The sequence below is a fragment of the Schistocerca piceifrons genome, chromosome 7 (assembly GCF_021461385.2).
Source record: "Schistocerca piceifrons isolate TAMUIC-IGC-003096 chromosome 7, iqSchPice1.1, whole genome shotgun sequence".
NCBI classification, from domain to species: Eukaryota; Metazoa; Arthropoda; class Insecta; order Orthoptera; family Acrididae; genus Schistocerca; species Schistocerca piceifrons.
The window spans coordinates 183,907,370-183,932,479 of record NC_060144.1 but is presented as its reverse complement, the minus strand read 5'-3'; the positions used below and the strand labels follow the sequence as shown (position 1 = coordinate 183,932,479).

Below are 25,110 nucleotides of genomic sequence, written 5' to 3'. Positions count from 1 at the left end.
TATCTTTGGGGCGATGTCGTTTTTTCCGGGTCGTGTGAGTGAGCCAGTTCGGTTGGGGACCCAGGAGGAGCCAGGTCCGCGCAGTATGAGAACACGCCCGGACCAATGGCGGCACGCATGGACTGCCAGATGGAAGGGCTGTGGTCTCGAGGGTGCACGACCTCCTCGTAAACTGGATCCAGCAAGCCTTAAGCTGAGTGCATTCCAAGCCAAGTAGGGAAACCTCCACCTTTGTGATATCTCGCAATTCTCCAGTGACTGGGGTTCGTGTTGCTGCTCGTAGTGTCTTGAGGTGAAAGCAGTGACTGGATTGCTTTCTACTCTGGTGGTAGTGGTTCCTTTCTCGTTCCGGGCGCTCTAAACACAGTGTTCTGGGGACATAGTGCAGATCGCGTATTGTTCCATCGTTGGATTTGATTATTCCGGCGGTCGTCAGGTAGCTTCAGCAAGATTATCATTAGTCATTCTTTAGACAGCCCGTAGTTTGAGTTACCATCTTGTGAAGTGAATGCAACTCTTGGCTGCTTATTTCATCACTCACGAAAGTGTTTGTTGCCGGACCTTGTCAGAGGTCGATTCCTGGAGCACTGTCTGGATCAGTTGCTTGTTTTTTAAATTAACTTTTGTTATTGTATTTGCTGTTTTACAGCGGGTTTCAAAAATTTTTTTTATATTATTGCCGTTTCTGGCGTGTAAGGCCTTCAGCCGTGATTGTGGTCATTTGCTTTAAAATTCTAATTTGGTACTGGTATTTTAGCAGTAAGCTTTTAAAACCTCATTTAATGCCATTCCTGGCGTCTGATGCAGTCTGATGTGTTTGTGGCGACTTCCTTTAATATTTCAATACCTGTGATTTGTAAGTTGCAACGAGTTTTAAACAATTCTTAATTTATTGCCATTCCTGGCGTGTAAGGCATTCTGGCCAGACGACAGTGGCTTGCTTTTAAAACATTATCTGTTGTATCTGTGGTTAATGGTGATTTGCTAAGTTGTAACTCACTGAAAACACTATTATTTACAGTGTTCCTTATTCCTTCTATAATAATGTGTGTTATTTTTTATTTATTGTTGAGGCTGGAATAATTGATTTAAATTGTGTGTAACTGTAAAAGGCAACCAATAGTAATTGATTACGGCCCCGTCCACAATCACAACCGAATCCTACTTTCCCTTGACAACCAGGTTGCAATAAGATCTGGGGAGAGATGTAGCAACCGCCGTAAAGCTATATCTGATTATTTACACAGTGCAACACAATTAAGTTTCACTTTTCGAAACCCCGCAATTATTTACCATTTTGACGTACAAGTCTGAACTTCAGCTCAAAGATGCCTAAAACCTTCTTCTATACGTGTGCAGAAGCTGACGCCCTGTGGCCTCACCCTCTGGCTCGGAGACTCTTCAGACAGAAGGATGTCGACACATGCTGAAAAAAAGGCCAGAGCTGTAAGGTGGGTTAATGATGTCACACTGTCACAAATTTCACTACAATTCTGCCCAGCACTGCGGTTGATGTGTCACAAAGTGGGAAGGTCGGGACTTCCCATCTTACCAGAATTTTTGTGATGTCTCCAAGATGGGAGTAGGAACCACGACGCCCTGCATTGAAATCACGTGGTCGTATGTGTGTCTGAGGAAAGTGTTTCAGACACACCGGCACTCGGGATCGACACAGGCCCCAAGCGATTGTACACTACTGGCCATTAAAATTGCTACACCACGAAGATGAAGTGCTACAGACGCGAAATTTAACCGACAGGAAGAAGATGCTGTGATATGCAAATGATTAGCTTTTCAGAACATTCATACAAGGTTGGCACCGGTGGCGACACCTACAACGTGCTGACATGAGGAAAGTTTCCAACCGATTTCTCATACACAAACAGCAGTTGACCGGCGGTGCCTGGTGAAACGTTGTTGTGATGCCTCGTGTAAGGAGGAGATATGCGTACCATCACGTTTCCGACTTTGATAAAGGTCGGATTGTAGCCTATCGCGATTGCCGTTTATCGTATAGCGACGTTGCTGCTCGCGTTGGTCGAGATCCAATGACTGTTAGCAGAATATCGAATCGGTGGGTTCAGGAGGGTAATATGGAACGCCGTGCTGGATCCCAATGGCCTCGTATCACTAGCAGTCGACATGACAGGCATCTTATCCGCATGGCTGTAACGGATCGTGCAGCCACGTCTCGATCCCTGAGTCGACAGATGGGGACGTTTGCAAGACAACAACCATCTGCACGAACAGTTCGACGACGTTTGCAGCAGCATGGACTATCAGCTCGGAGACCATACCTGCGATTACCCTTGACGCTGCATCACAGACAGGAGCACCTGCGATGGTGTACTCAACGACGAACCTGGGTGGACGAATGGCAAAACGTCGTTTTTCGGATGAATCCAGGTTCTGTTTACAGCATCATGATGGTCGCATCCGTGTTTGGCGACATCACAGTCAACGCACATTGGAAGCGTGTATTCGTCATCGCCATACTGGCGTATCACCCGGCGTGATGGTACGGGGTGCCATTGGTTACACGTCTCGGTCACCTTTTGTTCGCATTGACGGCACTTTGAACAGTGGACCCTACATTTCAGATGTGTAGGACCCGTGGCTCTAGCCTTAATTCGATCCCTGCGAAACCCTACATTTCAGCAGGATAATGCACGACCGCATGTTGCAGGTCCTGTACGGGCCTTTATGGATACAGAAAATGTTCGACTGCTGTCCTAGCCAGCACATTCTCCAGATCTCTCACCAACTGAAAACGTCTGGTCAATGGTGGCCGTGCAACTGGCTCGTCACAATACGCCAGTCACTACTCTTGATGCACTGTGGTATTGTGTTGAAGTCGCGTGGGCAGCTGTACCTGTACACGCCATCCAAGCTCTGTTTGACTCAGTGCCCAGGCGTATCAAGGCCGTTATTACGGCCACAGGTGGTTGTTCTGGGTACTGATTTCTCAGGATCTATGCACCCAAATTGCGTGAAACATGTCAGTTCTAGTACAACATATTTGTCCACTTAATACCCGTTTATCATCTGCATTTATTCTTGGTGTAGCAATTTTAATGGCCAGTAGAGTATAAAGGGTGTCAATGAAACCATCCATCCTTTAAGAACATGGTGGGCCAGCAATCCCACTGAACGTGATGAGGCCACTTCGGAGTGCAGTGCAACTGCAGGTTTTGCTCTGATGTACAGTGTAGAACTACAAGGAACCATTAAAAACCCTTCAACGAAATTTGAAAGCGATCCTAAGTGGAAAATGGTGCTTATGCTGTTTCAGCCCTCCTGTTTTGTGCCCTCCTGTGGCGGAATCATGAAGGGATGGACATTGACACATGCATGAATAAAACGGAAACGGTTGCTCTAAGACGTCCCAGTGTGGCAGCTCCCTCAGTGCCACTTCCTCACGTTTGTTGAGCATCTTAAAAATGTACGTACACAGAGAAAACCCATGGGCGAGTCCTGGGCGACTGCTAGTAGGCATACTGGAACGAAAGTTGTCAGTGGTTGCCTATCTGGCGACGCCTAGGACTCTCGTCATGGATTTTCTCTGTGCAGGTACATTTTTTAAAGTGATCAACAAATTTGGGCAGGTAGCTTTGAGGGAGCTGCCGCACTAGGGCGTCTGAGAGGAACCGTTTGCTGTTTTGTTCATGCATATGTCATGTCGCACCCCTTCACGTCACAGGAGGATGCAAAACAGGAGGGCTGCAACAGCATAAGCCCCATTTTTCGCTTCGGACCGCTTTCAGATTTCGCCGAATGGTTTTGAACGGTCCCTTGTAGTTCTAAAAAGTACACCACAACAAAAACTGCTGTCGCACTGGACTCCAAAGGGATTCAATGACGTTCAGTGGGGTTACTGGTCCACGATGTCTTTAGAGAAGGGTTGATGCCTCCATGGGGTGTCAACAGTGTTAATGATTGTCAAGAATCGTCCTGAAGCTCATTGCACTGCGAACTGCCGTTACAGATTGCACAAGGTGTGGGAATCAATTCTTCAACAGAAGAGTTGGTTTCATTGAAGCCCTTTATGCCGCTACTTGAGGCCTTTTTGTCTAGATTCCGAGCAGGGGTGTGCCTATATTTTCCTCGGTCTCACATAGGGAAACTGCGTGATTTCAAAGCTGGGTGTCACAGTTCTAGCTTCCACAGCGGAGGCATCGAAATAAGGGGTGGAGGACTAGCGACACCCTTTCTATCGTACGACACGTCCACCGTGTCGTTGGTCAGAATTGTGGTGAAATTTGATGCCAATGTAATGTCATTAAGCCAACTTGCAGCGTTCATGAATTTCTGAGCTTCGGTCTTTTTTCCGCATCTGTTGACATCTTAATGTGTGAAGCGTCGCTGAGACCGAGGGTGACGTCGCAGGGCGCCACGCCTTTGCTTCACTGCAGAGGAAGGCTGTACGGACTTGCGGACCAAATTTCAAAGCTATACGTCGCAATGGGAAATAATTACGGGGTTTCGAAAGAGTGATCCTTTAATTTGGTTGCGAGGTGTATTCAGTGAAAATTGCATTATAATATAGATGATAACCAGTGTCGGTCGTCGGCCACTGTGGCCGAGCGGTTCTAGGTGCTTCAGTCCGGAACCGTGCTGCTGCTACGGTCGCAGGTTCGAATCCTGCCTCGGGCATGGATGCGTGTGATGTCCTTAGGTTAGTTAGGTTTAAGTAGTTCTAAGTTCTGGGCGACTGATACTGATGACCTTAGATGTTAAGTCCCATAGAGCTTAGAGCCATTTGACCCAGTTTCGGTCGTTTGTCGTGATCAGCGACAATAGCTGTCAGTGTTAATGTGGCAGAGACCGACAGGCAAATGGAGAAGTGTTAACAGATACTGTTGAACAGGCAGCAGAAACGCAAACGTTCTATGCCTCTCACCGAGTTTGGAGCAACTGAAGACAGCTGTTACCTTAAATATCGGCCTCCGTTGGTTTCCAGTGACCGAGATGCATCAACCCTGTTGTACGTACGTGGTCTGATAGGCTCGGGAACGCTGAGGAGAGGCATTCAAGCAGGGATTACCCATTTCGAAAAAAGGAGAAGTAACAACACTGCCGCCAGCAGCAAATGCCGTACAGGAGACAAGTATTTACCATAAATGGCTAGGTACCATCCCCTGGGGCGACACACGAAGGAAGACGAGCACACTTCGGATAATTCAGTAATGCTCTTCGAAGTCCGTGACGCGGCATTATTTGCCTGCCTCAACTGAGGGGAAACCGCATGTTTCTTTGAACAGTCAGTTCTTTCAGCTTCAGCCATAGGTGCGGCGAATCGATGGCGGTAATTTCGAACAGTGATGTAGGACTTTGCATTTTCACGTCTTGCTTCTCCGCAATCAGCGGTGGCGCTACTTACTTCTCGTAGAAATTGAATTTTTTTATGAACTCTCGCTGCATCACCTACGTACTTCTTCTGTACCTGCTTACGCTCAAAGACTTCATGTTCGCTCTTTGGGTTTCCCTTTTTCCGAAGGTTTCCTAATTTTTCCGAGTTCAGTAGAAGTGTCCTATCACAGGACACGTAACCATTCTAATTTTCAGCTTTAACCTTACAGCAGATAGTCATTGCCTGCTCGCAACGCTTAAAGGCGATGCATAGACCTTCCAGTCACAACACGTCACCAGGCATCTATTGATATCTATATATTAGTTACAATGTAACGTGTCACCGTGTTTGGCTGTGTAAATGTTAAAATACTTGGAACGAAAATCAAAACATGGTTTGTGGTGAGCTGATGCAGATGTACAGCTTAAACGTTGCACATTTCCAGAAAGGAATTTTAAATCTTGAACTCGTCGGACACGGAAAAAAGAAAAAAAAAATTAAAAAACACATGTTGTGTAAAGTATTATGACAAGTTATAGTCACGTTACGCCCACGCATAAGTATCTGCGAGATAATAACGATTTAGAGCATTCTGCATTTGTTGAATTTGTGTTAAAAAGATAAGGCATGCAGTTGCACCGTTCTAAAAGCGCAGTAGAGTACTTGGCTCTTTGCTACAATTGTAATGCGTGATATTGCGCTCTCAAATAGAGAAAGTTCTGGGAAAGTAGAAAGAAACCTCTCTACGGCACCAATTTGATAGTGGGTGGTTGGCGTGACTAAGGGGTTTCAGACCCTGCCCCGAAGAGTCGAAAAGGAAAGGTGCGGCGCAAGAGCTCTTCCCTAGAAGTGGAAAAGTGCTTTGCAGTGGAGTAAGACAGCGAGCGCCACACGAAGCACTGCACGAGATCAATATGTTAGCGAACTGCTCATGGCGTTAGGAAGTACGCCTTCAGTGTGTGTACTGTCGGTTTTCAATTCAAAAATACATCCTGTGTTATCTTGTAGGGTGGCTATAATTTCGCACCTTACAAGCACCCATCCACATACTTTACCGTGATCTACAAATACATTTAGGTATCATCTGATAGGTTGTACATCGTATATATGAATATATGAAGGAGACTGACATTGTCAAGTACGCCTTGCAAATAATTGTTAACGCTTATTGCATACTAGTAGAGGTTGGAACGACAGTGGAAATGAAACGACAGGCGGATCTCAAGTCCTGGGTGGAAGGCCCAAACAGGTGTGTTGGTCCTGCTTAAACACAGGAAGTAGCAAGACGGACGTGGGGGCACCTGAGCGCTGGGGCACAATAGAGTCGCGACCGGCCGGTTTGTTGCCGGACGGGAAGAATTATACTTCGGAAACTACGAAAATCTTGGACGCAGCTGAGAGGAACGAGGAAGCGTCACTTCGGAAACCACGCAGGCTGGGTTATTTCCAAGGATTTTTACTCAGAAGTGTACCATTGTACGAGTATAGGTTTTTCGTCGCAAATTCTCCGCGCTGGATGACAAAAGACTATAAAATATGGTTGGTCAACGTTCGGAAGAATCTGTAGAGAGGGAGAATATTCCGTGGTTTCGGGAATATGAATCGTTTTCGGAATTACGAGGGTGGGGAGCCGAGCCTTGCTGGGAAGCCAGCAGTGGAGAGACGAGGCCTTCCGTCGTGAGAGCCCGTGTGTGTGCCTCTCAGGAGAGTTTATAGTTAGAACAGTTAGGCACTATACTGTTGCGAACCTAAACCATTCTGGACTTCACTTCTGGGTTATAAGTCGTCGTTGAGTACACGGCGTTCAGTAATTGAGGGTACTTCCTCTGCCTATACTTACATTGAGACGTTATCTGAACTGCGTCCTTGTGGCTGGGAGTTCACGTTTCTCGTTTGTAGAACACAGAGAGGAGAAGACAGTATTAGAGTATATTAGTTAGAGGACGGCCTTCTGCCGTCCTAGGGTTTGAAAGAGTTTTTATTTTGTGACTGAAGTTATTCCATCGACGCAGTCATGTACGAGAACCAGCACGCCGACGCACGAGACGCAGTACATACGGTGACATCACAAATTGCTTCGGCTTATTAGGGCTATAAAGCTAAACAGCTGTGATCACGTCAGTGTTTTTCCACTGAGGTTCCACACCACCGTAGATGATCTTTCAAAGTAGTGTCTTCTAGTGTTTGGTACGTAGATGGTGTCAGTCATTTCGCGTTATTAATATTAGATCGCGCAGTCATAATAAGGGGCAGAGTAATTTTACTTAGGAAATGTAAACTTCGTGATATAAAGGGTTTTTGTTTAATCTACAATAAATGTATAAGCAGGAACAACGATTATCATTTAGTAATATTAATTGCTTTAATCATTCATTTATGTTTAGATTGTAATTTATATGTTAAAGTCCATTAAGAGCTCCTGAGATGTGCTTCAGGGGGTAGTGAGACAGGGACAAATCTTCATTTTAGCGTTTATTATTTTCCGTTGCGCACATTCATTACACCTGCCTGGAGTAGCATTTTGGAAACTGACAAAAAAGAATATGATTTATTGTTGTGTGAAAAATGGGTACGTTACAACTGTTACATCGTCTGAAAACTTTATCGGTAATATGAATCGCCCAGATGACAGGAACCAAGGCACCCGTGTGAACAATAGTGCATAGACACTGAAAATGAAAGTCTTTTTCTTTATGTAGTCAATCCGAAGATTTGTTGGCAGCGATTCTCGTTTTCCATTTTTTATTTTCCACAAGTCTCATCAGTTCTGAGTATGTTGTCGATTTCAGAGTTTATTTTATCTGGGAGATGTAGTGAAGTACTGTTCTTATCCATACATTCTCCCTAGGCATTTTCCTTCTTTTATTTTCATGATGATGGGACATTGTTTGTACCGTTGTAAAATCTACTGATATCTCCTGATATATAATATTAGTCGTCAATACTTGATCAGTTAAGAAATATCTGCGTTATGTTTGCTCTGGCTTCTCCTCTGTTGTATGGAGAAGTTAATGAATAAAACAAGAAGCCTGTAAACTGGGATTAAGTGAAGCGTTTGATACCGCTTCAACACACACAACCAAAACGTCATCTGATAACCTGACCTCGACCTCGGTCTATGTTACAGATCACTCTGTCACCCCATCTACGATTTCCTCTTCATATACATATAATAATTTCAATCCCAAAGGAAACAGGTGTTGACAGATGTGAAAATTGCCGAACTACCAGTTTAACAAGCCATGGCTGCAAAATACTAACACGAATTCTTTACAGACGAATGGAAAAACTGGTAGAGGCCGACCTCGGGGAAGATCAGTTTGGATTCCGTAGAAATGTTGGAACACGTGAGGCAATACCGACCCTACGACTTACCTTAGAAAATAGATTAAGGACAGGCAAACCCATGTTTCTAGCATTTGTAGGCTTTGAGAAAACTTTTGACAGTGTCGACTGGAATACTCTCTTTCAAATTCTGAAGGTAGCAGGGGTAAAATACAGGGAGCGAAAGGTTATTTACAATTTGCACAGAAACTAGATGGCAGTTATAAGAGTCGAAAGGCATGAAAGGGAAGCAGTGGTTGGGAAGGGAGTGAGACAGGATTGTAGCGTACACCAGATGTTATTCAATCTGTATATTGAGCAAGCAGTAAATGAGACAAAAGAAAAATCTGGAGTATGAATTAAAATCATGGAGAAGAAATAAAAACTTTGAGTTTCGCCGATGACATTGCAATCCTGTCAGAGACAGCGAAGGACCTGGAAGAGCAGCTGAACGGAATGGACAGTGGCTTGAAAGGAGGATATACGATGAACATCAACAAAAGCAAAAAGAGGATATTGGAATGTAGTCGAATTAAATCGGGTGATCCTGAGGGTATTAGATTAGGAAATGAGACGCTTAACGTAGTAAATGAGTTTTGCTATTTGGGGAGCAAAATAACTGATGATGGTCGAAGTGGAGAGGATATAAATGTAGACTGTCAATGGCAAGGAAAGCGTTTCTGAAGAAGAGAAATTTGTTAACATCAGGTGTAGATTTAAGTGTCAGGAAGTCGTTCCTGAAAGTATTTTTATGGAGTGCAGCCATGTATGGAAGTGAAACGTGGACGATAAATAGTATGGACAGAAGACGATAGAAGCTTTGGAAATGTGCTATAGAAGAATGCTGAAGATTAGATGGGTAGATCACATAACTAATGAGGAGGTATTGAACAGAATTGGGGAGAACAGAACTTTGTGGCATAACTTGACTAGAAGAAGGGATATGTTGATAGGACACGTTCTGAGGCATCAAGGGGTCACCAATTTAGTATTGGAGGGCAGCGTGGAGGGTAAAAACCGTAGATGGAGACCAAGAGATGAATACACTAAGCAGATTTAGAAGGATGTAAGCTGCAGTAGGTACTGGGAGATGAAGAAGCTTGCACAGGATAGAGTAGCATGGAGAGCTGCATCAAACCAATCTCTGCCGGCCGGTGTGGCCGAGCGGTTCTAGGCGCTTCAGTCTGGAACCGCGCGACCGGCACGGTCGGTGGTTCGAATCCTGTCTCTGGCATGGATGTGTGTAATGTCCTTAGGTTAGTTAGGTTTAAGTAGTTCTAAGTTCTAGGGGGCTCATGATCTCAGCTGTTACGTCCCATAGTGCTCAGAGCTATTTCAACCATTCATTCAAACCAGTCTCTGGACTGAAGACCAAAGAAACGACACATACAGTGGCTTGTTGTTGTTGATGTGGTCTTCAGTCGAGAGACTGGTTTGATGCAGCTCTTCATGCTACTCTATCCTGTGCAGCCTTCTTCATTTTCCAGTACCTACTGCAACCTACATCCTTTTGAATCTGCTTAGTGTATTCATCTCTTGGTCTCCCTCTACGATTTTTACCCTCCGCGCTGCCCTCCAATACTAAATTGGTTATCCCTTGATTCCTCAGAATATGTCCTACCAACCGATCCCTTCTTCTAGTCAAGTTGTGCCACAAATTTCTGTTCTCCCCAACTCTATTCAGTACCTCGACATTAGTTATGTGATGTACCCATCCAATATTCAGCATTGTTCTGTAGCACCACATTTCGAAAGCTTCTATTCTCTTCTTGTCTAAACTATTTATCGGCCATGTTTCACTTCCATACATGGCTACACTACATACAAATACTTTCAGAAACGACTTCCTGACACATAAATCTATACTTGATGTTAACAAATTTCTCTTCTTCAGAAACGCTTTCCTTGCCATTGCCAGTCTACATTTTATATCTTCTCTACTTCGAACATCATCAGTTATTTTGCTCCCCAAATAGCAAAACTCAATTACTAATTTAAGCGTCTCATTTGCTAATCTAATACAGTGGCTTATCAACTCGAAACCGATCTCTTACCCTCCAGCCTAACCTATATCTCTCACTACGTTACAGGTCAGTCTACAGTCACAGCTACACACTCGTTGGCTTAATCAACTCGAAACTAACTTTTCACGTTCTAACATAACCTAGACGCTGGGCTACGCTACATATAAGTCTATCATCACAACGAGAAGCTAATGTACATGCAAAAGAAATACTGTCTGTGATCCGTTCTCCTTTTGCTTTCGGACTTACAAGTCAAACGCCAAATAATCAGGGCAGTGAAAGCAGTGCGTGTTTTAAAATACGGCTGTGGATAAAACTTTAACCCAGTTAGGAGTCAGCGAGCCTGTTCGTAACTATAGCTTACCTTATGTCTAAGCACAGGCTGCACAGTGAATAAGATAGAATAAAAGCGCTAAAACTGTAACGAGCTGCAGGGCAGAGATACAAACACAGTGAGATGATGTAAAGGTACTGACGCAGCTGCGGCCACAGGTCGGTCAGGCTGGAGTTCCAGAGGCTCATGTCGAACTCGGGGTCCTCCGGGAAGATGACGGAGTCCTTGAGGGGTGGCTTGGGCGGCGGGTCCGGCGGCAGCAGCGGCAGGAAGGCGCAGCAGTGGTAGGCGTAGGCCAGCATCAGCCGCTGCACGCGCGGGAACCGCTCCGGGGGCGGGAACTCGCGCAGCGCGCCGTTGTTGAACACCTTCAGCACCAGGAGCCGCTCGAGGCCGGCCGTCGGCAGCACGGGGAACGCGTTGTGGCCCAGGTTCCTGCCGGCACAGGCGCCAACGCTACTCACCTGCCACCATCACAGTCTGCCTGCCAGGACTGACAAGGGGAAGGCCTCAGGCACGGCCAACCGATTCGGCTCAAATTTGGCAGGTCGCTTGTGTACAGCCTAAAACGAAGGAATCTAAGATATTTTGGGTCAACACCCCCTCGTTTTTGAGAAAATCACCCCTAAAGGTTATGACGAAGAATCAACTCAAAATTGGCGGGATCGATAGATAATTGTAAGTAGAGGATTTTTCATCATCAGGTATGTGGTCCGAAAACGTATACTTATCCAGAACTTGGGGTAAGAAACTTTTACAACTGCCGCTTCTGTACCGACATGCAAAACGCTTTTCGCCGGCACCGCCGATAGCGCAATGGCCAAGGTAATTGGCTGGGAATCGGAAAAACCGTGTTCGAATCTCGGAGAAACCTAGCAGATGTTATTCTTTTCGTCTGTATTTTTCCATATCTCAATTAATAGGGATAGGAGAGTTAATAAGGTAAGTAAATCAATAATGAATGATGATAATAAGGTAGGCAAACTAATTTCCCAAACGCTGTGAGTTAGTAAAGTATTAAACTTTTAAGGCTTGTCACATCAAAACAACTCCGAGTAAGAGTGCTGCGAATTCCTCACAAGGGATCACAGATAGCCAACCGCGCGACGCTTGTTTATAGTGAGGCAACGGACAGAATGCACGTGCGGAGAGTTAAGTTGTCCCGGTTGCTTCTTTGTCATATCATAGTTGTGAACCTGGAAGAGTGAAGGTGTCCAGCACGAGCCTTATAGAAGTCAATCGGAAAGAATTGTTTTTTTGTCATTAGGCTGCCGCGAACCTCCCGGATACATGTAGTGATTTTTCCATCGTTAATGCGCCGAATGAAATACGTTTTGTGAATGAATACAGTGTCCTTTCGTAAGTAATACATGACGAGTACTGTATTTAGTTTGTAGTAATTAGCTCGTCTTTTTATTCTGTAGTAACTAGTTATTGTTTGTTGTGTCATATCTCTCGAGATTCGAACCCGGGCTCTTCGAGTCCCAGCCAGTTACCTTGGCCGGTGCGCTATCAGCGCTGTCGCCGAATAGCGTTTACCATATGGGTATAGAAGCGGCAGTTGTATAAGTTTCTTTCCTACATTTCTGGGAAAGTTTGCGTTTGCGGACCCCATACCCGATGATGAAAAACGCTCTATTTACAATTATCTATCGATCCCTCCAATTTTGAGTCGATTGCTCTTCACAACCTTTAGGGGTGATTTTCTCAAAAACCTCGGGGGTGTTGACCCAAAATAACTTAGATTCCTTCGTTTTAAGTTGTACACAAGCGACATGCCAAATTTGAGCCGAATCCATTGGCCGTGACTGAAGTCTTCCCCTTGTAAGCTCTGACGTGTCTGGCGACCAGTACAACGTCATTCTTAAGTAGCGTGCACAGAGAACAGCATGGATGGTTGATGCGGCAGGGCAAGCGTGGGGAGAGGGCAGTGGTGAGGGTTACGGGCTGGTGCTGTAGGGGAAACGTGGAGTGCTGGAGGGGAAGTACCGTCCTAAAGGGAAGCATGTGCTCATATTCTTTGTAAACATTAGGTGAGCCCCTCTGCGCCCACACTTGCACGGTGACCATTCAAAAAGATCTACTGTAACCTCTGCTTTGGTTAGTACCTAAAAGGAATTCCACTGAAAATGCAACAAAAATAATTTATTTTCTTCTTGATGTAATAATTTACCAACAGCCGTACGTATTGTAGAAATTTATTTTATTTTATGAACTTCTGTGTGCTACCAGTTTCGGCATTATATTGATGCCATCTTCAGGCCCCATTCGTCATAGTCGTAAAATCGCTATACACACAAGGAGCCATATAACTGGATCCGTGAATCAATTCGTCCTGCAACAGCTCCTGGTGGCCAGGCGACACAGACTGCGTTTAAGTGTTGTAAGAAAGGCTTTCCAAAGAAAGTGAATTGTACCTGTACTGAAAGATACATGTGGTTTGATTATGAAGCAGCTCAAGAAACTGGAACACACATTCCAAATCTTATAATTGTCCACAATTTTAAAGGTGATACTGTTTATAAATTTAAGGGAAATGATGAATTTTGTAAGTGGATGATATCTGAGAAGAACAGTTATCACACATTCATAGCTCACTATGCAAAAGGTTACGATTCCCAATTTATTTTGAAATACTATGTTGAAAATACAATAAGGCTATATGCCATCTACACAGGAACTAAACTAATGTCATTGGAGATCAAACAGTTAGGTATAATAATTATAGATAGTAGTAACTTTAACCAAGGGCCACTCAGTAGTTTTCCAAAAACTTTTGATTTAAAAGAACTGAAGAAAGGTTACTGCCCACATTTATTCAATAAGCCAGAAAATGAAAACTACATAGGACCAATTCCTGATACTGAATGTTACTGTGTTGACATTATGAAACCAAAAGATAAAGAAGCATTTCTTCAATGGCACAGTTCCAGAGTTAAAGAAAATTGTGTGTTCAATATGAAGAAAGAAATTAAAGATTATTGTAATTAAGAAGAGGTTGTTTGGGATTAAGAAAACAATTTCTGGAAATTGCTAACATTGATCCATTCTGTTATTTAGCTATTTCTGGCGTTTGTATGGCAATTTACAGATCTAAATATTTACCGAAAAATACAATTGCTGTATTGGATAAAGAACAGAAGGAAAATTACAATAAACAATCGATAGCTTGGTTGGATAGTTTAAATAATAGCAACATTCAACATGCTCTTAATGGTGGAGAAGTAAGAGTTGCAGGAGCAAATGTAGATGGATCTGATAAAGAAACTAATACTGTTTATCAATACCATGATTGTTGTTGGCATGGTTGTAAAAAATGTTTCAAAAGTGAAACAATTAACAATAAAATAAGGAAACGACAAATGACCTTCATTGAAAGACTTTAACAAGAAGTGTAGAAATACGAAATGCTGCATACAGTTTAGTGTAAATGTGGGAATGTGATTGGCTGAACTCAACAGAGTATAAAATGCTTAAAAAATTAAAGCATTTTCCAGAAGTTATTGAACCACTGAATCCAAGAGATGCATTTTATGGTGGACGAACAAATGCAATAAAATTAAGAGCTAAAGCAGATGGTATTAGCTCAAAATTAAAATACATTGATGTATGTTGTCTTTATCCTACTGTGCAATACTATGACTATTATCCTGAGCAACATGAAAGAAAAATATATTGACCAAGATATTATTCTAAAAATTGGTATGGTTTAATAAAATGTAAAGTATTGGCTCCTAGAGGATTGTATCATTCTGTTTTACCTGTACAAATCCAAATCGATAAAAATAAAAAAAAACTATTTTTTCCTTTGTGTGTCAAATGCGCAGAAGAACAAATAAGTAAATGCAATCACAGTCGTGAAGAAAGAAGTTTTATTGGAACTTGGGTAACATATGAAGTAAAAAAAGCTGTATAAAAAGGCTATAAAGTGTCAGAAGTCTATGAAGTATGGGATTTTAAACATAAAAGCAATATGCTGTTCAAAAATTATATGAAAGACTTTATGAAAATAAAATTAGAAACTAGTTCACATAATTTTGAAAGTGATGAAGAATACATCAAGACAGTTAAAGAGAAATTGGACATTGACTTAGATCATGATAGAATAAAGGAAAATCCTGGAAAACGAGCTGTTGCTAAGATATGTCTTAATTCGTTATGGGGCAAATTTGGACAAAGGCAAAATATGAGTCAAACAGAATATGTGACAGATTTGCAACGATTTTATGAGATGTTACTAGATGATCGATTAGCTAAATTAGATGTAAATTGTATTACAGAGTAGATGGTTCAGATGAGGTACAATTTCAAGAATTACTATGCAGAAAACAATGCAGCTGCATTCACTACATCAAATGCAAGGTTAAGATTGTATGATTTGTTAGATAAACTTGGAGAATCTCTTGCATATTTTGATACTGATTCTGTAGTATATATTGACGATGGTAAAAATACTGTGGAAACAGGTTGTATGCTAGGTGAATGAACTAATGAATTAGGAATTAATTGGATTATGAAAAAATGATAAGAAGACAGAAATGAAGGTAAAAGGATTCACATTAAATTACAAGAATATTCAAAAGTTGAATGCTGAATCTATGATAAGGCTACTAGAAAGTGAAGTAAAAGAAAATATACAGTTAGAATACAATCAGATAACCATACATGTTGATACTAAAAATCAGGTTAACAAACATGTTAAGAAAGAATTTTCATTTCAGTATGATAAAAGAGTTGTTCTAGAAAATTATGATAAGTGCCTTATGGTTATTGAATCTCTTCTATTTTTTTATCTACAGATTTTGCACAGTGTATTAAATCTGTAACTATTATTATTATTATTATTCAAATTTTCGGTAAGTAACAGTTCTGTTATAGAATATTTTTTTGTTTGTTTGTTGTGGAGAGTCAGTTTTCAACTTACATTTATAGAGGAAGAAATTTAATAGGCTTGAAAAAAGTAGTTAGAATTAGAAAGGCAAAAAAAACATAAAATTTAATTGTTTTTGAAAAAGCAGTTCTAAATATGGTAAAGTGATTTTCGCAACTCTAAGTGCTTTTGCTTCTTCTTTTTTGAATTTAATATTAAGCAATATAATCCTGATTCATTAATAAAGATAGTTTTTGTATCAATATTTTGAACGACTTGTTTTATGGCATCCGAAAAATCTTTTAATTGTAGACATTCTTTATCTTTCTCTTCCAATTGAAGCTGTACTTGTTAGTTTGTTCATTTAATTCTATAGCTTGGTGTTGAGCACTTTCAGTTTTTAAAGATGGTGACATTAAACTAAAAATATAAAGAAATGAAGAAGCTTAAAAAGAATGATAACGAATTTCACGATCTAAAGTTTGATGTGTAGCGTTTTGGGGCTGCAGAATTTGATATATGATTGAAAATTTTTGAAAATTTTTATTTTTGTGGTTGTGTTAGCTTGCATCCATTTATAAAAAAATATTAATAATTAGGTTGCTAGTGTGCTCAGCTTAGTCGTTTACAAGAAAATAAAAATGTCATTAAATTATCTGCAAGTGCACCCAGTCCGCCCACTTACTACTCGTGTAGCTCACACTCCGGCCTACCTTCCTCTTCATAACGAATCCTACTCCCGTTAAACTATTTTCTTCTGCTTTTAACAGCACCCTATATTCATCTGACCAGAAATCATTGTCTTCTTTCCATTTCATTTCACTCGCTGACCCCCCACTATATCTAGATTGAGCCTTTGCATTTGCCTATTCAAATTTTCTATCTTCTCTATCACGTTGAAACGCCTTATATGCCAACCGCGACTCATAGAACGTTATCCTTTCCTTGATTACTCAGTCTTTTTGTCATAATCACCTTCCACTTGGCAGTATCCTCCCAGATATTCGAATTGGGGGCTATTCCAGAACATTTTAACAAAATCTTTTAGCAAAATGGTAATACAGAATGACTGCAAATGTTTCGCTTTTTGGACAAATCGAGCTTAGTTTTTAAAGCGCTATTTGAATCACCAAAATTACTCCACGCAGGCTTTGCTTCTTTGTTTATTTTTTTCTGACGATTCAGATATGGAACATTTCAGGGTTTTATATACAGGGTGTTACAAAAAAAAGGTACGACCAAACTTTCAGGAAACATTCCTCACACACAAATAAAGAAAAGATGTTATGTGGGCATGTGTCCGGAAACGCTTAATTTCCATGTTAGAGCTCATTTTAGTTTCGTCAGTATGTACTGTACTTCCTCGATTCACCGCTAGTTGGCCCAATTGAAGGAAGGTAATGTTGACTTCGGTGCTTGTGTTGACATGCGACTCATTGCTCTACAGTACTAGCATCAAGCACATCAGTACGTAGCATCAACAGGTTAGTGTTAATCACGAACGTGGTTTGCAGTCAGTGCAATGTTTACAAATGCGGAGTTGGCAGATGCCCATTTGATGTATGGATTAGCACGAGGCAATACCCGTGGCGCGGTACGTTTGTATCGAGACAGATTTCCAGAATGAAGGTGTAACGGCAGGAAGACATTCGAAGCAACTGATCGGCGTCTTAGGGAGCACGGAACATTCCAGCCTATGACTCGCGACTGGGAAGACCTAGAACGACGAGGACACCTGCAATGGACGAGGCAATTCTTCGTGCAGTTGACGATAATCCTAATGTCAGCGTCAGAGCAGTTGCTGCTGTACAAGGTAACGTTGACCACGTCGCTGTATGGAGAGTACTACGGGAGAACCAGTTTTTTCCGTACCATGTACAGCGTGTGCAGGCACTATCAGCAGCTGATTGGCCTCCACGGGTACACTTCTGCGAATGGTTCATCCAACAATGTGTCAATCCTCATTTCAGTGCAAATGTTCTCTTTATGGATGAGGCTTCATTCCAACGTGTTCAAATTGTAAATTTTCACAATGAACATGTGTGGGCTGACAAGAATCTGCACACAATTCTGCAATTACGTTATCAACACAAATTTTCTGTGAACGTTTGGGCAGGCATTGTTGGTGATGTCTTGATTGGGCCCCATGTTCTTCCACATACGCTTAATGGAGCACGTTATCATGACTTCATACGGGATACTCTACCTGTGCTGCTAGAACATGTACCTTTACAAGTACGACACAACATGTGGTTCATGCACGATGGAGCTCCTGCACATTTCAGTCGAAGTGTTCGTCCGCTTCTCAACAACAGATTCGGTGACCGATGGATTGATAAAGGCGGACCAATTCCATGGCCTCCACGCTCTCCTGACCTCAACCCTCTTGATTTTCATTTATGGGGGCATTTGAAAGCTCTTGTCTAAGCAACCCCGGTACCAAATGTAGAGACTCTTCGTGCTCGTATTGTGGACGGCTGTGATACAATACGCCAGTCTCCAGGGCTGCATCAGCGCATCAGGGATTCCATGCGACGGAGGGTGGATGCATGTATCCTCGCTAACGGAGGACATTTTGAACATTTTCTGTAACAAAGTGAAGTCATGCTGGTACGTTCTGTTGTTGTGTGTTTCCATTCCATGATTAATTTCATTTGAAGAGAAGTAATAAAATGAGCTCTAACATGGAAAGTAAGCGTTTCCGGACACTTGTCCATATAACATATTTGCTTTCTTTGTGTGTGAGGAATGTTTCCTGAAAGTTTGGCCGTACCTTTTTGTAACACCCTGTATACTTTTGATTCAGAAGAGCTGGAAAAGCGAATTGGTGCAAGAGTTGCTTGAAGAGAACCTTAGTCTTTTGTGTTTGTAGGAAATCTAACTGGCAGAATAAACAGTAGATACACTGCAATGTATCATTGGAGGCTAAGTGATTGGATTTGTAACACTAGTCCTGATCAAAACTGATGGGAAAGGACATACGCCAAGATCTTACAAAAATCACTACACTGTAATTCTCCTGGAATGGTTCTCGGAAACCATGCAAAATTTGGAAGGCTCCTCCCGAACCGAAGAGTCACCTTTCTTGTTGTGTTTATTTGTTACGCATATGCACAAGACCAATGCTAAGGTCATGCACGTTTACCTATATATGCACTTACACGTTACCTATATATTCACTTACCTTAGAACTTTTCTTAATAGCCCTTCAGTACAGTCCTCCTACTCCTCAGTTACAGAATTTTAATGCCCAGAAAGTCTTACTAATCCACTGAAGACATCGCTTGTATTTATTGCCAAATAACTTAGATGACGTAGGCAGAAATCTTTTTAAGCACTTTTAAATGCCAGTGTTGTCCAGTTATTTACGAAAATAACTTCTTATCAGTGTTACATTCACAGAAAGTCGTAGATCACTGGAAAATCTACCTACGTGGTGTAAAATACCTGTCCAGGCATCATAATTCTGAGAAATGATGACAGTATTGGAAAAAGAGGAGAATTTGCTTTTAAAAACATGCAACTTGAACTTATAGAGATGATAATGACAATGGAGAACCACTGCATCGGAGAGGAGAACACGTTCTAAATGAAGCAGTCAACTAACCTCTACATTCAAAAGGGAGAGGGACCATTACAGTATATGGTACCGTCATGTCATTAGAGAGGAACACCAAGATGTGAGATTACTATCAGAACACATACACATAGATACCCTGTTCTTTGCCACGACCAAATAAGTATTCACAAGGCGGAAACTGACCTCTAGTTTTCAATATAACGTCTAAATCAAATATGTGAGAACTGCCATCTAAAAATTTCAGTAAAAACTAAATTAATAGCTCTAAAAGGAAAGTTTACAGTCCGCTGCAAAATACTACTAGATGAAACCCAATAAAACAGATGTTATACATTAAGCTGTTAGGTTGCGATACTAGCTATGAATATGAAACTGATGCCACTAATAAATGAAATAAGTTTCAAATGACATATGGAACTATGGGTAACAAGGATGAACTCAAAGTTAAAATTTTACAAATTAATGGATAATTCTATAATAACATATGGAATGGTATCTTCAACATCAACCAAGGAAGACAAAAGAAAAATACAGTAGGCCAAAATGCAATTATCAAGGAAATGTAAGGGATTACTCGACCTGGACCCAATGGAACACGTTTGGGATGAGTTGAAATGTCGACTTGGCATTAGATCGCACCATTCAACATCACTATCTTCTCTGATGTCGGCTGCTGAGAAAGAATGGGCTGCCATTTCTATATAGACATTCAGATACCTCACTGATACACTCCTGGAAATTGAAATAAGAACACCGTGAATTCATTGTCCCAGGAAGGGGAAACTTTATTGACACATTCCTGGGGTCAGATACATCACATGATCACAGTGACAGAACCACAGGCACATAGACACAGGCAACAGAGCATGCACAATGTCGGCACTAGTACAGTGTATATCCACCTTTCGCAGCAATGCAGGCTGCTATTCTCCCATGGAGACGATCGTAGAGATGCTGGATGTAGTCCTGTGGAACGGCTTGCCATGCCATTTCCACCTGGCGCCTCAGTTGGACCAGCGTTCGTGCTGGACGTGCAGACCGCGTGAGACGACGCTTCATCCAGTCGCAAACATGCTCAATGGGGGACAGATCCGGAGATCTTGCTGGCCAGGGTAGTTGACTTACACCTTCTAGAGCACGTTGGGTGGCACGGGATACATGCGGATGTGCATTGTCCTGTTGGAACAGCAAGTTCCCTTGCCGGTCTAGGAATGGTAGAACGATGGGTTCGATGACGGTTTGGATGTACCGTGCACTATTCAGTGTCCCCTCGACGATCACCAGTGGTGTACGGCCAGTGTAGGAGATCGCTCCCCACACCATGATGCCGGGTGTTGGCCCTGTGTGCCTCGGTCGTATGCAGTCCTGATTGTGGCGCTCACCTGCACGGCGCCAAACACGCATGCGACCATCATTGGCACCAAGGCAGAAGCGACTCTCATCGCTGAAGACGACACGTCTCCATTCGTCCCTCCATTCACGCCTGTCGCGACACCACTGGAGGCGGGCTGCACGATGTTGGGGCGTGAGCGGAAGACGGCCTAACGGTGTGCGGGACCGTAGCCCAGCTTCATGGAGACGGTTGCGAATGGTCCTCGCCGATACCCCAGGAGCAACAGTGTCCCTAATTTGCTGGGAAGTGGCGGTGTGGTCCCCTACGGCACTGCGTAGGATCCTACGGTCTTGGCGTGCATCCGTGCGTCGCTGCGGTCCGGTCCCAGGTCGACGGGCACGTGCACCTTCCGCCGACCACTGGCGACAACATCGATGTACTGTGGAGACCTCACGCCCCACGTGTTGAGCAATTCGGCGGTACGTCCACCCGGCCTCCCGCATGCCCACTATACGCCCTCGCTCAAAGTCCGTCAACTGCACATACGGTTCACGTCCACGCTGTCGCGGCATGCTACCAGTGTTAAAGACTGCGATGGAGCTCCGTATGCCACGGCAAACTGGCTGACACTGACGGCGGCGGTGCACAAATGCTGCGCAGCTAGCGCCATTCGACGGCCAACACCGCGGTTCCTGGTGTGTCCGCTGTGCCGTGCGTGTGATCATTGCTTGTACAACCCTCTCGCAGTGTCCGGAGCAAGTATGGTGGGTCTGACACACCGGTGTCAATGTGTTCTTTTTTCCATTTCCAGGAGTGTAGTTTTCCCAGCAGAGCTGAAGCCGTCATAAAGGCGAAGGGTGGGCATCCCCAATATTGATGATGATGAGGTTCCATACTCCGAGGAGCGTAGGGGACGATGCGGGAGACCCTCACCGCCGACTAAGCAAGGTCCTAGCGGAGGTGGTTTGCCATTGCCTTCCTCCGACCCCCAATATTAATGTCCAGTAATACGTGACCGGATGCTATTGATCAGACAGTGTATCAGAAGAATGAAAGAAGATAGATTGTTCAGACAAGTAATCTATTATAAAACGACAGTAATGACAGGTGTAGGATAATTGAGGAACAAATTGTTTTAGTGAAGACGGAACAGACTGTAAGTTTACTCCAAGGAGAGGAGAAGAAGACACAATTACGGTTAGCACTTGATGGCAGGAGGTTGGCGTCATTTCCGGAGGAACCATTCCGACATCTGAAGTAAGAGACTTAGGGAACTCAAGGAACAGCCTAATTCTGGATGGCCGGAGGAGGTTCCAGTGCCTTAACCATTGCGCTACTTTGCTCGATTGGTTATCAGCATGCACAATGAAGCAAAAATCCCAAAATTAGAATTTTTAAAGTGAAAAGATAACGACTGCAGCTTTATGAGGCTTTCACAGACACTACTGAAACGACATCGTCAAGAAATTATCACGCATACAGACTAGCAGATTACGATTACTTGATGCCAAGATTGGCAAATCCTTCTCAAGATAAATAATTGTAAATTAATGTGCGTATGTATACGTAAATATATAACATTGTCTGACTAGGATGTCTGTCACTGGAGTGAGACACAATCGTCTGGAGCACATAAGGCGTAGCCAGAACGTGAATCTATTTGTGGGGAAGGTTGAAGCCAGATACATTAATTGGAAGAATCTTAAGCATTAAAGAGGTAAATTATAAAACAGGTCCGACGATGTTTTAAGGAGTGGACGACGGCTCGAGACTCATACCGAGGTGGATTAACTGAAAAGACGGAGAATTTATAAGAAAGAACTGTGCAGTTCGTGAGAGATTCGTCTAGTCACCACGGGGGCCACTTAACAACTCAAACTCCACTGAAAGAGCTACGACGAAAGGGAAGTGCTTCGCACAGAGTCTTACAAAATTCCTAGATTGCACATGTTTTAGGATGTTCTGGGTTTGCTAATTCGTACTTTATGGTGTATTAGCTGAATACGCGGCGTTGCCCGGATATGTGTTTATTCTTACTCTACTAGCGTAGCCTCTTCTTTCCCCTCTCATTGTCCATCTCCTCAATCATCCTCTCTATTAATTTTCCTGCTCCCCTTCTCTACCCATCTTCTCCTCCGCCTCTCTCTGTCCATCTCCTCGTTCCTCATATCTGTGTCCATGTCGTCTTCCCCCCTCTCTGTCTGTGTACCTCTTCCTCCCATCTTGTCTCTCCATGTTATCACACAATATGAGGTTGCTGGTTTTTATCCCCCCCCCCCCCCCCCAATATTTCTTTGCCGATAGTAATATGTGTACCACGTTTGGTAAACATCAATCCAGGGGTTTTGGGGGAGCGTTTTAGCCGTGACCTTGCCACAGAACACTCATGTCACATATTTCTCACGTATGTTTAACATTTTTCACTCATATATGTACACATATTTCACCTGTCCCTGTGTAGAATACGTTCCTGCAGTTTCGATTTCACGCAGCTCAATGTCTGTGACGTCATATCTCTGAACAATGTGTCGTACAATGATATAATTTTGCACGTACGTTCAGTGGTACATTTTTATACTATCTGCGAAATGTGTTACGAGTAGGTTTAGTAGCAAAGAGATAATCAATAAAATAGTCATCCATGACGCAGCAGTTCTTCACGCATTTCAGTGTTTATGACATCATGTGTCCTGAAATACACTACTGGCCGTTAAAATTGCTACACCACGAAGATGAAGTGCTACATACGCGAAATTTAACCGACATGAAGAAGATGCTGCGATGCACAAATGATTAGCTTTTCAGGCATTCACACAACCTTGGCGCCGGTGGCGACACCTACAACGTGCTGACATGAGGAAAGTTTCCAACCGATTTCTCATACACAAACAGCAGTTGACCGGCGGTGCCTGGTGAAACGTTGTTGTGATGCCGCGTCTAAGGAGGAGAAATGCGTACCATCACGTTTCCGACATTGATAAAGGTCGGATTGTAGCCTATCGCGATTGCGGCTTACCGTATCGCGACATTGCTGCTCGCGTTGGTCGAGATCCAATGACTGTTAGCAGAATATGGAATCGGTGGGTTCAGGAGGGAAATACGGAACGCCGTGCTGGATCCCAACGACCTCGTATCACCAGCAGTCGAGATGACATGCATCTTATCCGCACACCTGTAACGGATCTTGCAGCCACGTCTTGATCCCTGAGTCAACAGATGGGAACGTTTGCAAGACATCAACCATCTGCACGAACAGTTCGACGACGTTTGCAGTAGCGTGGACTGTCAGCTCGGAGACCATGGCTGCGGTTACCCCTGACACTGCATCACAGACAGGAGCGCCTGCGATGGTGTACTCAACGACGAACCTGGGCGCACGAATGGCAAAACGTCATTTTTTCGGATGAATCCAGGTTCTGTTCATGATGGTTGCATCCGTGTTAGGCGACACCGTGGTGAACGCACATTGGAAGCGTGTATTCGTCATCGCCATACCGGCGTATCACCCGGCGTGATGGTATGGGGAGCCATTGGTTACACGTCAAGGTCACCTATCGTTCGCATTGACGGCTCTTCGAACAGTGGACGTTACATTCAGATGTGTTACGACCCGTGACTCTACCCTTCATTCGATCCCTGCGAAACCCTATATTTCAGCAGGATAATGCGAGACCGCATGTTGCAGGTCCTGTACGGGCCTTTCTGGATACAGAAAATGTTCGACTGCCGCCCTGGCCAGCACATTATCCAGATCTCTCACCAATCGAAAACGTCTCGTCACAATACGCCAGTCACTACTCTTGATGAACTGTGGTATCGTGTTGAAGCTGCATGGGCAGCTGTACCTGTACACGCCATCCAAGCTCTGTTTGACTCAGTGCGCAGGCGTATCGAGGCCGTTATTACGGCCAGAGGTGGTTGTTCTGGGTACTGATTTCTCAGGATCTATGCACCCAAATTGCGTGAAAATGTAATCACATGTAAGTTCTAGTATAAAATATTTGTACAATGAATACTCGTTTATCATCTGCGTTTCTTCTTGGTGTAGCAATTCTTATGGCCAGTTGTGTATATGTCGTACAATATCATTTTAAAGGTATATGGTCGACATATGTGGATATTATCTGCGAATTTCGTTGTGAATAGAATTAGTAGGAAAAAAGTAACAAATTTAAAACTAATGCGTGATGCGGCAGTTTGTAACGCATTTCAGAGTTTATGATGCCGTATCTCCTGAACTATGTGCTGCGCAGTAACATAATTTTGCAGGCACATTCAGAGATATAGTTTTACAC

At 43.2% G+C, this 25,110-nt stretch overlaps 1 protein-coding gene across 1 annotated transcript in view; it reads right to left on the bottom strand.

Moving 5' to 3' along the window:
• Positions 1-25,110, bottom strand: part of LOC124805538 (lutropin-choriogonadotropic hormone receptor-like) — an 860,476-nt gene that overhangs the window by 110,311 nt on the left and 725,055 nt on the right. Inside the window, exon 12 of the mRNA XM_047266106.1 lies at positions 11,175-11,467. Within this exon, the coding sequence (XP_047122062.1) occupies positions 11,175-11,467 (293 nt within the window). The remainder of the gene's footprint in view (positions 1-11,174; positions 11,468-25,110) is intronic.